This window comes from Plectropomus leopardus, chromosome 12 (genome assembly GCF_008729295.1).
Source record: "Plectropomus leopardus isolate mb chromosome 12, YSFRI_Pleo_2.0, whole genome shotgun sequence".
NCBI classification, from domain to species: domain Eukaryota; kingdom Metazoa; phylum Chordata; class Actinopteri; order Perciformes; family Serranidae; genus Plectropomus; species Plectropomus leopardus.
Genome location: NC_056474.1, coordinates 4,380,769 through 4,394,469, shown reverse-complemented (window position 1 = coordinate 4,394,469; position 13,701 = coordinate 4,380,769). Strand labels below are relative to the sequence as shown.

General features: G+C 37.9%; 1 protein-coding gene across 1 annotated transcript in view; it reads right to left on the bottom strand.

Annotated features, from left to right (window-relative positions):
- Positions 1-13,701, bottom strand: part of LOC121951149 (piezo-type mechanosensitive ion channel component 2) — a 99,476-nt gene that overhangs the window by 75,491 nt on the left and 10,284 nt on the right. Inside the window, 1 exon segment of the mRNA XM_042497396.1 lies at positions 4,898-5,023. Within this exon segment, the coding sequence (XP_042353330.1) occupies positions 4,898-5,023 (126 nt within the window).

Sequence of the window (13,701 nt, the reverse complement as noted above, 5' to 3'; positions counted from 1 at the left end):
AAAAAACAAAGGAAAGTTAAGTAAATTACTAACATGGAAATTACCTGAGAGAAAGGTGCTTAAGAAGCTATGGTAATTCTGTGACATAATTTATAATAAACTATCACCTCCTAGAAATCCCTCATACGTGGCTGTTTCTACATACAAGACGTTTGCCTTTCCATTATCGCTCACATAACACGCCTGCGCCGCATTTAATTTAAAATAATGACGGCTAGTGCGGTGGGTACAATAGAAATAAAGCTGCTAATGTTTTGAACGTTCATCGGCATGCTTCTTGCAATGTCATCATGAGAGGAGAAGTGGCATTACATCACTTCATGGAAAAACAGTCATCTCACAATTGTGTTTTATTGACATTTCAAAAATATAATTTAAATTTTGCCCAAATCTGTAATGGAAACCTGCCTAGAGTTTGTGCTTTTACGAGCCAAAGCACTTTAACAGACCGTGGTGACTCACAGGAGATGAGGTCCAATGTTGGAATTGCAGATCATCTCCCAAAAAGGTTGATAAAGGTCATACATCACTAAATGCCCCATTTAATCTTCAAATAAAATCTATTCATCTTAAAATATCAGCTCAGTAACCACAGGCAAAACAGAGTCTGTTTCAGGAACTCCCAAATCCAAACATCTGCAACACCTAAGTTCACCCAGCCCAAACTGAGCTCACAGATGTAAGAGGAAACCGATATCATACATGAGGAATGCCAGAGGTAACGTCAGGCCAGTCTGATCCATAGGATGAGGAGAGGGATACTGTGTAACACAACCTGAGCTCAGCATGGAGACTTCGAGAAGAGAGTTTGAGACTTTCTCCCTGTCGAGGCGAGGCCGCTTTTCACTGAGCACCAAAAATACCTGTCCTCAGACTTTATGTGAACATCATAAAACACCTCTTTGTACTTGCTGGGCCGTTAACCTCTCAGCACAGCATTTCTTTGCACTCTCTCTTCTATCTCTGGGGCCTAATGCCAGTTGCCCTTTTCCTGCAGAGACTGGTGATATGCAGCGTCAACATTTCAGCACGTCATGACTGTAACCGGAACAATAAGTATGCAGAGGGAGAATTCAGTAAATGTCTCGCATTTGGGGAATGGTGGGCAGGATATGTGTGGATACGGAGGGCGATAAAGGTCAACAATGCGGGACTTAATGAAGACTATCCCCGAGGAGCTGGCCACAAAACAGTCATTCAACAGGCCGTTTAGTCCTTATGAGCTGGTGAAATATCCATCGCCATCAGATATGAGCCAAATCAAACGTGCAAATCCTTTTTTATGGTTTGTTTTAACCTACTTAATCTGCAGATGGGTGGAGGTTGCCACTAAGTGCAATAACTGCTAAAAAGTTTAGACAATCACAGGAAAGTACTCTGGTGCTCCTTGACGGCCACTAACACTCGCTTACAACTGTGCTGACTCGACATGGTGGGAACTGCGTTTACAAACAAAGGAATGACAGATGATGACTCCAAAGGAAGCCGGCCCCGGCTCATCTGGCGACCAGTCACTGACCTGCTCTAACAGCCGGAGGTGTTAGTGTTTTTGGAAAGGTTTTCTCATTCATACTCAACTCAGTTTACTGCTCTAATGGTGTATTTGGCTACAGCGAATGGAGGAAATTGTATGAAGTTATCTTGGAGGAGGATAACGGCCTCACCGCAAAAGGAGGACTCCTTGTTTATACGTGGCTGCCAAAAGGAAAAGGGTGTCAAGGGCTAAATACCAAATATAGAAATCTGAGATAAGTTATTTACGCAAAATGCAGGAGGCAGATAAAGGGGACAAAGAGTAATGTCTGACTTCCTGTTGCATATGTAGCCCAAAATAAAAATAGGGATTAGATGACTTCAGGAAGGAGACATCTAACAATATGTACACAAATCATCCCAGTGGTGCTGCACAACAGACTTTATGTGATTTTTTTTTTTAAAAATGGCATTCTTTAGTGTCTCTTTAGCTCTATGTGTGAAGTTTTTCTTCATGAATGTGCAACATTATATTTCTCCACCCGGTGCCTCATTAATTGTCAAATGACAACCAGGATCCACCGGCTGTTCAATTTAAAGCTCGTACAGGGACTCTGTTGTTAAATGTTGCAGATAATGAGTCAAGATGTTATTCACTGTAGTGATAAGTCTGAAATAAAACCCCCGAATACTCTGACTTATAGTTTAATCACAGGCAGGTAAATCAAATTCCTGTAGTCATTATTATGTTTGTCAGTGCTAATTTGGAATTTATTTGAAAAAGATGTCTGAACAGATTCAGTCTTATTCTTAAAAAACAATGCTAATGATATTCTAAATTTTTATTACTGTCAGTAAACACCTTGAAAAGACCAAAACCAACAATATGTTCAGTTCTTCCCTAGTCTGTGGCACTCAGCCCTGAGCACATTTATTCCTACTGAAGACGTAAAACTTAACAAAAGTGAGAGTCTACGGCCATACTAGCAGGTCTTAAAGCTACAGTTGGTAACTTTTATAAAAAATAACTTTGTGTCATATTTGCTGAAACCGTCACAACATCTACAAAGTATTATATGAGACAGATAGTCTTTGAAAAAAATCACGTCGTTCATGAGCAGTGATTGACAGCTGTGTTGGAGACTGATTATTTGTCTTCCTTCATGTGTGGGGATGAAGGGAAGAAGGAAGGCAGACTTATTAGTCATTTTTTGAACAAAGTTTACATTTCGTCCTTGATCTTGCTACATCTTTGGCTGTAATAAGCAATACGAGGAGGCAAAGGAACATGAATTTCTTCACAGATAATCCTCATGCACTGCTGTGTAGATACAGTGGCAGTTTCAGCAAATATGACAAAAAGTTATTTTTGAAAAGGTTACCAACAACAGCTTTCACATCAGCCCGAACAAACTGTACTATCAGACAAAACGCACCAGGGCTCAATTAAAACAGACAAAACAGCTCAGGTGTGACAGCACCTTTACAATCCTGTGTATGTGAGTAACTATTGTTTAAATAGACAGATCAATATACAGATCTGACAGATAATACATAGATATATACAGCAGATGGATCAAAATCACACCAGTATCTGATCTGCTAAAAAGCTGATGCCCAATAAAGCTCAATTCAGCAATAAAGATTCCCTTGAGTGAATATTTAGTCTACCCTCTCTGAACGGCTCTGAGTGTTTCTGCCCGAGGCGATAAGGTTCGTTCTGCCTCCTGAGCAAAGTTGGCTGGACTTGGACGGTGGAGAGCGACTTACCTCCATTAGAAAGAACAAGTCATTGGAACACAAGGTCAAGGTCTGTGCCGTCTAGACACATTCAAATTTTACAGTTTGATACAGTTTCATGAGGGGCCCAAGGCCGACTATTAACACCTTCCTAACACTGAGTCAGTAGCTTACAGTGTTTGCTTTAATGGCAGCAGGAATCAGTATTTTTTTCGTATTTTTTATTTTTAAAGTCGCCATATGGCACAAGGAAGCTAATTACACCGAGGAATGTGTTAGATTCATAAATCTTCATGATGTGACAACATGCAATAAGAGTGAGGATATTTACTAGAAATCTTGAATCATTATTGCGGAGCATATTTTACCTTCTCCTGCAAATGGAGCATGTCTTCACTTAGTTTTTCTGGATGGAAACTTTCCCTCCACACCTTCTCTGGTTATATATAACTCTGTGACACTGCATCAATAGTTCGGGTCAGAGTTTAAGCACAAAGCAGCCTGTCTGATGGATGGGACTCACATGTGTGGCACACAAGTAGAGATCTCAAATGAGTGAGCTGTCAGAGTTACGGAGGTTGACTCCTGTTTGGACCACCTGATAATGTGTTTACTAATTGCACTTTGTGTCAACTGTCGCACCATGTCAACCCAAGGAAATTCTCAGGTTGGCTGTTTACAATTTATTTAAGCTGCTGCTGGCTTATTAACAAGGTCCAGAAAATGAGACCACATCACTCCTATCCTTGCATCCTTTCACTGGCTCTCTGTTTATTTCAGTATAAACTTTAAAATCCTTTTAATTGTCAACAAATCTTTCCGTGGTCTCGGCCCTGCGTATGTCTCTGAACTTCTCACCCCTCACATCACCACCAGACCGCTCAGATCCGCCTACCGAGGCGTGGTGGCGACAGGCTGAGTCTGTTGATGCTCTCAAGATGCACCTTAAAACCCATTTTATTTTGGGTTTTTATTGTGTGTAACCAGTTTTTCTATTTTTACCTGATTCTGTTTAAATCCAACTTCACGTATCTATGCATGTATTTATGCTTATATGTGTAAATAATAGATTTTTTTGGGGGGCTTTTTTGGCCATTATTACAAAGGCAAATATGTTTGTATCTGCAAAGTACTAACCCCTGTTAAATGTTCATACAACATATCTTCTACAGATCTTCTTAGGTAAGTTTTTGCTAATGTATGGCCATTTTTTGTTAGGTTGCCTGTTGCCCTCTTCCCATGTTTTTAAAAAAGATCAAGCTAATTTGCTCAGGTTTCAAAGGGTTATGTTTTTTTTTTTGTTTTTTTTTTACCACTGAGAGGACATGCACTGAAATTTAACTGTAAATTAGTGCAATGAAAAATATGTATTCTATTAGAATAGACAGCAAGAGTGTTTCCTTTATATAAACTTATTTGGAAACAATTTTGTTTCATACAAACCAAAACAAAAGCGATTGTCACAGTTTAACTAATATCAAAACCTTAGTTTAAAGGTGTTAATTGTGGCTTCAATGTTTTCTTGTATGTCTCTCAAAGGTTTGCAAACAGCGAATCAGCCAAAACTATTCTGGACCTTCTTTATGGATTCTTGACCTGCAGGTCGCTTTGATTACAAAATACACAACAAACATGACTACCTTTCGAGCCGGGAGCCACAAAGGCTGCAGTGTACTGTACTCACAGTTGAAGTCAGAGGTGATGGATTTCCCGGCCAGGAGGCTGTTGACGGTAATCTGATAGATGATGTGGAGCAGCAGGAAGGACATACTGGTGAAGCAGAGGGACTGCAGCAGACGCCCTGTGTGGCCTGGAGGAGGAGAGCAGCTACAGTGAGTTCACCAACAGCACCACTCAGTTTAAGGATTTCCACATGTTATTCATGCACTGAAACGCAGAAAAGGTTTCTTTTCTTTGCTTTGTCTCTTTTTTTTCAGACACAAAAGTGGCATTTTGATCCTTTTGGGGTTGTGCAACATTGAAAAGTCCCTGATGTTCTTTTAACCTACGTCATCAATACTGATACTGCAGTTTTTAGTAATCCTCTAATCATTTTTGAAATGATTATTTTTTTTGTCTTTTTTGTTTCTTTTTTTGGTCAAATTTTGCCAGTTTTGTAATTCTCACTTGTTTAATTTTGTGTTACTTTCTATCACTGTCACATTGAATTTCTTTATGTGTACTTTATCTGTGCAACTGAGGTTACTCTGTTGAATGGTACAGAGGGAATGTATTGGAATTTTCTTTTCCAATAACATCTGTGAAAAACTGTATTTTTATGACTCTAAAAATTGATTCAAAAGAAAAAAAAAAGTACCTGATATTTTTGATTTCTCACAGTGCTCTAAGGGCAGAGCACTGAGAACAACGATCCATATTCATATGATCAGCTGGGAAGTCTGGAGCTGTTTTGAATGAATTAAGTTATTAAAAAAAAAGGTGAAGGTGACTGGGAGAGCACCCAAGGGGGATTTTCTGTGGATCATAATACATATCCTGGTTAAGAGCTGGCAACACTACCATGCAGCAAAGCTTATTTCTCTTGAAAAGTCAAATAAACATTCTGGTGGACCACAAGACCTCTAATTCTCTGTAATTCATTGAGAGAGGACCAAAACCTGCTTTTATACTTGTTCGAGTCTTAAGTTTCTTGGCTTTTGTGGCTGTTTGCAACACAAAACTTGGCTGTGTGCAACAATAAGAGCAACATATACGTGGGTGTCGACTGACCGGTGTAGGTAAAGAATACAGCTGTGAGTGGACGTTAGTGATCCTGGGAGGGAAGGAGTGTGAGGAGCTGCCACAGCTGTGCAACACATGGCTGTTTTATAGTGCACCTACAGGTATTTGGGATAATTTCAGGAGTTGTTATGGTGATAATTCACTACAGTTGGATTTCTCAGACCGCCTCTTATTGCAAAAATGTTCATCCTCAGGGAAGAGCAAGTTTGATGGCACCCATTGATGAAGAAATGACAGTAATGCCCCTTATAAACCCATAAAAATTAAACTGTCCCACATATCTGCACGGCTTGGTCCATTGGCTCTTCACAGTGCAACATCTCCATCTCATTAAATTTATTGCATCCTTGCAGGGAACACATAACAGTTTTACTGTAGCGTATTGCACAATATCCTGGCTGGGGTGAAGCGCTACTGCTGAGCCTCAGGCCACTGAGGGCTAACCTTATCAAATGTGTGCAACAACAGACCATGGCAGGCAAATTAAATGTTGAAGTGAGAGCAATTTGTGCTAATTTCCCATTGTAACTCCCTGGGCTTTCACAAAGTGGGAAAAGAATGCTTGTAAATATGGAGGTATGAGGACTGTTAGAGGGCTTCTGCATCCAAATTGGTCCAAAAAGGTCTGGACAACACAACCGCTTTGGCTCTCTCTTTCTGATTTTTTTCCTATTTCAAACACAGCTTTTTGCTGCAAAACGGCCGTTTGTCCTGGTTGCCTGACACTCATCTCTAATTAGTATTTGCATGACTTCATTATTCTCAAAGCGCTGTCCCAAGAGCACTTTTAAAGGCTTACAAAAAAGAGGGCATTGTTCAGTTTTCACAGTTTTCACCTTTTCCCCTAATCAATCAGAGAATCGCCACCATCTGACAACATTCAGACCTGATTTCACCACATGGTGTTGCCAAATCACCGTGTCAGAGAGGGCCAATGAAATGTTTTCAGGGCAATAATTTGGTGTTTTTGAGAACTCACTGCAGGCAGAGGTGGAGTTTAACCAAGAACATTTACATTAAAGTACATTCATTCATCATTATTTTTATTATATGCTACTTTATACTTCTCAACTACATTTTGGAAGCCAACATTGTACTTTTTGCTCTGCTACATTTATATGACACATATCGTTACTGGTTACTTTTGATCAATTCATAAATTATGATTTATGATTATGAATTAAAACTACCTTGCAGTATATAAAGTAGCTGAAATTAGCTTCACATGGAGCAGTATTCGTCATTAAGCTTCACTAATTACAATCCTACATCTAGAGATATATTTCTGAATGGGCCACTGTATTATGAGTACTTTCAATTTTGTTTCTTTAAAATAACGTGTTTTGTGTTAACATATTATTATAAAGTAAATGTTGATTGCACAATGTATAGGCTATAGAACAATTATAATAAAATTGTAATAATGATAAAGTTCATTTTAATAGCATTAACACAAAATCAATGTAACAAAAAAAGAGCTTTACACATAAAATTACAAAAAAAACGCACACAGCGAAAAAACAGCACAAAAGAAAAATATAAAGAAAATGGTTGAATTTAAAATCAACAGAGCAGTGCAAGACTTAAAAGAAGACACCAATGACCAATGATAATTGAAAACGAAGGCTTGATTTACAGCACAAAGGATGCACAAAAACCACTGCACAATAAAAACAGGAGAAGAATAGCGCGTTTTGTAATCTGGTAGCGTTTGCTAGCTATCTTCAGTTACTTAAGAGCATCAGCTTAAGTTCTTTGCAGTTACCATCTCCAGCAGCGAAAACAACGGACAGTGGAACAACAGAAATAACCGCTGAAACTCTATCCAAATAAAAATTAACTAAAAAAGAATAATAAAAAAACTACAACCCCATGCTCTGAAAAAAACAGAAAGCAATCCAGCGCTCTTAAGCATTACTACTTGGAAACCCTTTGGGGGGGAAAGTTCAAAAGTTGTCCATTTTCCCTTTAAGGAGGCTTTATTTATTAACTTTTAATTAAAATTTTGAAGGCACAACTTCTACTTAACATAGTTTAGACTGTGGTATTGCTTTTTTTGTACTTCACTTTTACTTCTTCCACCACCGCCTGCCAGACAATACAAAGGAGAAAGTTGTCTTCGGGACTCAGAAGGTACGATAAAGATGGATTTTTTAAAAAGCCGAACTAGGAGATGCGTTAAAGCCAGACACCCTCTGTTAGAAGTCCACAAGCTAAAACATAAACCTGATAAATCATCCATAACATCAAATATTTATACAAATTCATGCAACAGTACTGAAGACTCCCCAAAGGGAAGTTGTCATGTCCGTACCCATTCAACAAGGCATATAGCACCTACTGTAAAGGCTCTTAAAATGCCTGCTGCCCATATGAGAGCAACAGTTTAGATTTTGTTCACCTCCACTGAGAATTGAATGCCTTCAAGGGGATGTGGAGCCAAATACTGCAATTACGACATTAGAGAGTAAATCACAAACAACAACAAGTTGCATAAGATATTGTTTCTCTCCAGTTAGGACTGGAGTCTTGTATTCTGACATGTCCTTGGGCACACGGTGCTGCTGTGGCTTTTTAAAGTAAATTATACCTAATGAATTATTCATGTCGTAACATTTGGTTTGAATTAACTTTACAGATTTAACTGCCGCACGTCCTTTTGAGATTCAACAGACAAAATGAAACAGACCATCAAAACAAAGCACTGAATTTAGCTCAATCCCGCTCCTAACTCCCTCTAAAACAAGTCAAAAAATGTAGTCTCTTTTCTGCAGGACGAGATCTGTATCTCTGTAACTTTGCATTGCACGTTTTTTTTTATACATTAATTAAGTGAGTAATTTAAATGCTACATACCACAGCCAGCAGGGAGGAGATAACTGTCAAGTTGCAAGAGATTCAGATTATCTGCTCACAATTATAATCACATAATTAAAACCACAGTGTAGAAAGTACTTTACTTTTCATCCTACATATATACAAACCAAAGTTAAATGGACGACCGATAATTAAAAATTACACATAAATGTTTGCAATACTATTGCAATCATCTTCAACCACAACCAGCTGTTATTTAAACAATTTGTAAAATCACATCGTGCCCAAACTAAATCCCTTTTCCCTCAATAATCGGACAAATATTTACCTAAAATGAACTGCAATGATTATACTTTCCAATCATTTCATAATCAGGGAAAAATAATCCTGTTACTAAGACCCTGCTCACTGAAACTTCCTCATACTGCGGCTCTCTCGGCCGGCAGTTCCCCTCCCTGATGACAGACAGCTGAGGCAGACAGATGTCCTGGCAGGTGTTACACCAGAGGAATAACTAATATTATCTGCGCCTGTGGCAACTTGCATGCACGATATTTTCTTTTCTCATGTTTTTGCTACAGTAAACACAACAACATGAGCACGTTTACATGCATTACATATTCCACTCTTTGTCCTTATTCCAAAAAAGACAATATTCCCACAAAGCAATTTATATTGCCTATGAAAATAAATATTCCTGTTTACATGCAGCCGCAAAACCTCTCGTCATTCTGCTTCTTTACATGAAAAAAAAAGTATTTTCTTCAAGGTTTTCTACCGATGACGGACTTGTTGAACCATGCAAACACAGCCTCCCTCTTTCATTCCTTCAACCACCTTATTGGAAAGGTCATATCCAAGTCTTTCTTAATGTTTAAAAGTTGGTGTGTTTCCTCCTACTAACCAGAAATTTGGGCTTTTCTTTTGGGCAAGCATTTCTACCAAGGGGAGGGGATCAAAAGAGGCCCAACAATACAATATTACCACGACACTTCAGTCTCAGTACAATATTAATTAATTTTAAACCTATTGCAATTTGCTGAGTATTATGATAACATATATTGTGATATATTGCAATCTAACACCCTTTTTGAAATTTAAAATATGTAACCCAAAGGGAAAATTGGTCAACATCTGTAAAGTTTTAAAGATAAAGTTTTCCAGACTGTTTTTTTTCACCTCAGTTATTTTGTCAGAGCTAAATGTGTTTCATGGAAACTGATTTTATTATTCTAGTAGGCTACCAAAGTGTGTAATGTATTGTATTTGCATGATAATAAGTGCTATGATTATAAAATTATAAAAAAAAACATGTGTATTCATACACAAAATAGTGTGATGCCATGCTGTATGGATTTTTTACCCCAGCCTTGCAAACCAAACTGTTACACTAGTTAGTTTGTATATAAAGTATCCATGACAACACACAGAGCTGACAGTAAACTGACAAAGGGCCATGTGTCACAAACTGCAGTAAAACCCCCGATGAAGATGCATATTCCGAATGCACCGTATACAAGCCAAAAATAATGCTATTACAACCCACATAATACCAGCATATCTCACGTCTTCAGAGGAAAACGCTGTCTGGTTAAAAGTTACATAAATAAAAAGTGTCGACATCAGCTTACAGTTTATTTAAAAAAAGAAGAAGAAAGAATGAGTGTACAGTTTAGAGCATTGAAGAGGCTGTTATACTGTGAGTTGGGACTACTTTGATTACCATTTACTCACATCTGCTTCAAACATTTGAGAGCTTTCATAGATTAACTTTTTTATTTTGGTATTATAATTTAAAAAATTCTGCTGGCAAGGAAAACATAAAGCCAAGTTTTGATTATACATCAGCCTTTTAATAGTGAGCATACAAGTGTTTATTTATGCTGATCTCATTTTTTAACTTGTGCAACCTGTTCTGCAATAAAACATCTGTTTGAGGGAAACCTCGGCTTGCTAAATGCATTCATGTACGCATTTTCACCTCTAAGTGTAAACTTTAGTGAATTACTGTGTACCAAAAGGAATTATGTCAACCCCAAGGGAGCAGCCATGGGCGGGCTGCTTTCAGCTGTTCACTTCACACAAATCAAAGTCTCTTATGTCTCTTATTCAAAATGCAAGGTTCATCTAACACAATCATCCCATTATTAGCTTTATGATAACGTAGTCAAGCTGGAGGCTCGTGTTATCTATTAATGAGTACAAGCAGAGGTTTGTGTGTTTGATGAGCAAAGTAAAAGGTGAGCAGGTACGCTTCAGCTGCAGGCGAGCTGCTGAGCTGTGGTACTCATCTGCATATATACACACAAAGGTGTAGAGCTCCATCTAAGCCATTTAACGAATGAAGGAATTTCTCTTCTCATGGAAAAAAAACAACTTTAAATAAGTCATTTGATAAACAGAGATTAGTTTTTAGGGGTGTAGTCAATGCCCACAGAGAGAGTTTAGGAAAATAAATATTGTACATTGTACACGTTGTACATCTTGTTGGTGTTATACCATAAATTATAACAGATGGACGGCATAATCAGCCCCCAAATGTGAGGCTAAATCAACTTGATCAAAGTATACATCAAATAAACTTTTCCCAAAGATGGTTTCTGTCATTTAAAGTCGTTCTTATCACCCTGATGTTTGTTCAATGGTTTGTTTTTCTGGTAAGTTTGGTTTAAATTAGTTATTTAATGTTATAAAAAGGGGATGTGACAATATGACTGACGGCTTGTAATTGGTCGGACAGATGTATGGGCAGGAACTTGATACCGTAAAGATTTTTGTATAGTAGGAGTAAGTGGAGACACGTCCATCTTAATATACCGTTTATGGTGTTAATGTGTATATCATATATTTGGGCAACACCACACAATCTCAGGTGGGGGGTACAGGCGAGCCTTCTGTCCAAACTCTGTGTTCATTTCGTCATAATGTTTTCTGAGTGCTTACACATACAGACTAAACGGAGAAGTGTCACCGGAGATCATGAGGGCAGTGCAGTGTAATTCAAATGAGACTGAACTCCAATGCAGGTCTTTACACATGTTTTCAACATGTATTGTCTAACATGTATAATATGTTAAAAAAGAAATAACTGAATTGCTTTATGCTGACTTTAATGAGACCATTTCAGCCATACCATAATTCCTGCTTTGTAAAAAAAAAGACCAGATTATGTTCATTTCATACATTTAAATATACATTATATAAATTTACATTTAAATATATATATATATATATATATATATATATATTTTTTTTTTTTTTTTTTTTTTTTTTTTTTAAAGGACATTTCTCTGACATTTCAAAAACATAATTGTTTTCTTTGTTTGCATTGGTTTCTAACTACAAGACTACATTTCATATTTCATAAGGGGCTGTTTTTATTTTCTATGCTGCTATGAGGACAAGACTCAAATATCGCTCCATCATTGTTCAAAGTCAAAAGAGGCCATACTTTATAATGTTAGTTTTAATACATAAGTTAATCAAAATAACATTGAATAAATAAAAAATCAATTAAATTTCTCTAGCATTTTAACTTTTCTGGCTGTGTCAAAAACATAACAAACTGTGACACCACTGTGTTGTATTGAACCTAACCATTAATTAATTTGTGAACTGGTACACCCCCAACATAAAAAATCATGGGAGTCTGTGAGTAGTGACGTTTACAACATATTAAATGATCAATTCTGTCATTATATGTGAAGGTAATATAAATAAGCCTTTAGACGGTCTTTATATTTATAAAAAGGGCCGTGTAACGGCCACGTGTTGACCCACGTTTGAAGTGCTATCAGATACATGAACAGTGAGCTTTACTAGAAGACTTCTCTCTTTAACTATTGATGAGAGTGTAAGTGGTCCACTTTCTCTGCTCCCTCCTCTCCCTCTCTTCCTCCTTTACTTCCTGATTGTTATTTCAGTTGGAGACGAGCAGAGACGGCTCTCGGACTGGATGTTGTTCCCTCCACCAATATGGGTTTATGTATTATTAAACACTGCATGTGGTCTTCTGCAGAAACCCACATTACGTGTGTTGTGTTTTGCGGTGAGAGGAGTGCATAAAGGCGCGGCTGCAGTTTGTGACTGCGATCCCACATTCATCATAAATAAAGAGAAACATCACCTCATTTAACTCGGCCTCAGAGGTCCGCTGTGATTTTCTTCAGAGGTCGAGTGGCCGCTGCGTAATCGCCACAGGAGGATGTGGAAGTTGTTTACCAAATGAAGGGATGGCCTTTATTTAATGAACTCTGAAAGATTATTGTTTTGGATTTTGCCTTTACTAGTTAGGAATGAAAAGAGTTCATTAAATAAAGGCCACCCCTTAATTCGGTAAACAACTTCCACATCCTCCTGTGAGGACTACGGAGCGGGCTGATGGACATGTCCGCGCTGGAGCGGGCCGGTGGACATTTTGGCATTTTGTTATTTCTGACAATAATTTTTAGGTAGTTTCTTGTTGAATTGCTCACTGCCTTCTCTCCCTGGTTTTGAAAGGAATCCAGCCAATTTGCTCAGGTTTTAAAGGGTTAATTAGTAACAATTGTACATGCATGCAGATCATGGTACTACAAAATAAAACCATTTAAGGAATCAGTGGAGCTTTAGGAGCAACTTCTCTATCCCTCTTCGATAATTGAAGTGGTTAGCTATTATCAAAAACAGCCCTCATCTCAAAATTGTTTTGTTTTTTCTCTGAAAACAGCTATTTGGTTTCTTTTCTCAGCAGCACAGCTTGTGTGTTCCTGTTTTAACATCAGTGTGGACACTGTCTGTGCAAATGACCAAAGCTAAGCCTAAAATGTTAATTTTCATCAAGTGGACATCAGCTCTGGCCTTGATGGGTGACGTTCTGTCTCAGATCTGGCTGGCTCTGGATCATTTTTATTATAACAGATGGACTCGTGCCCGTGCTAACCAATATAA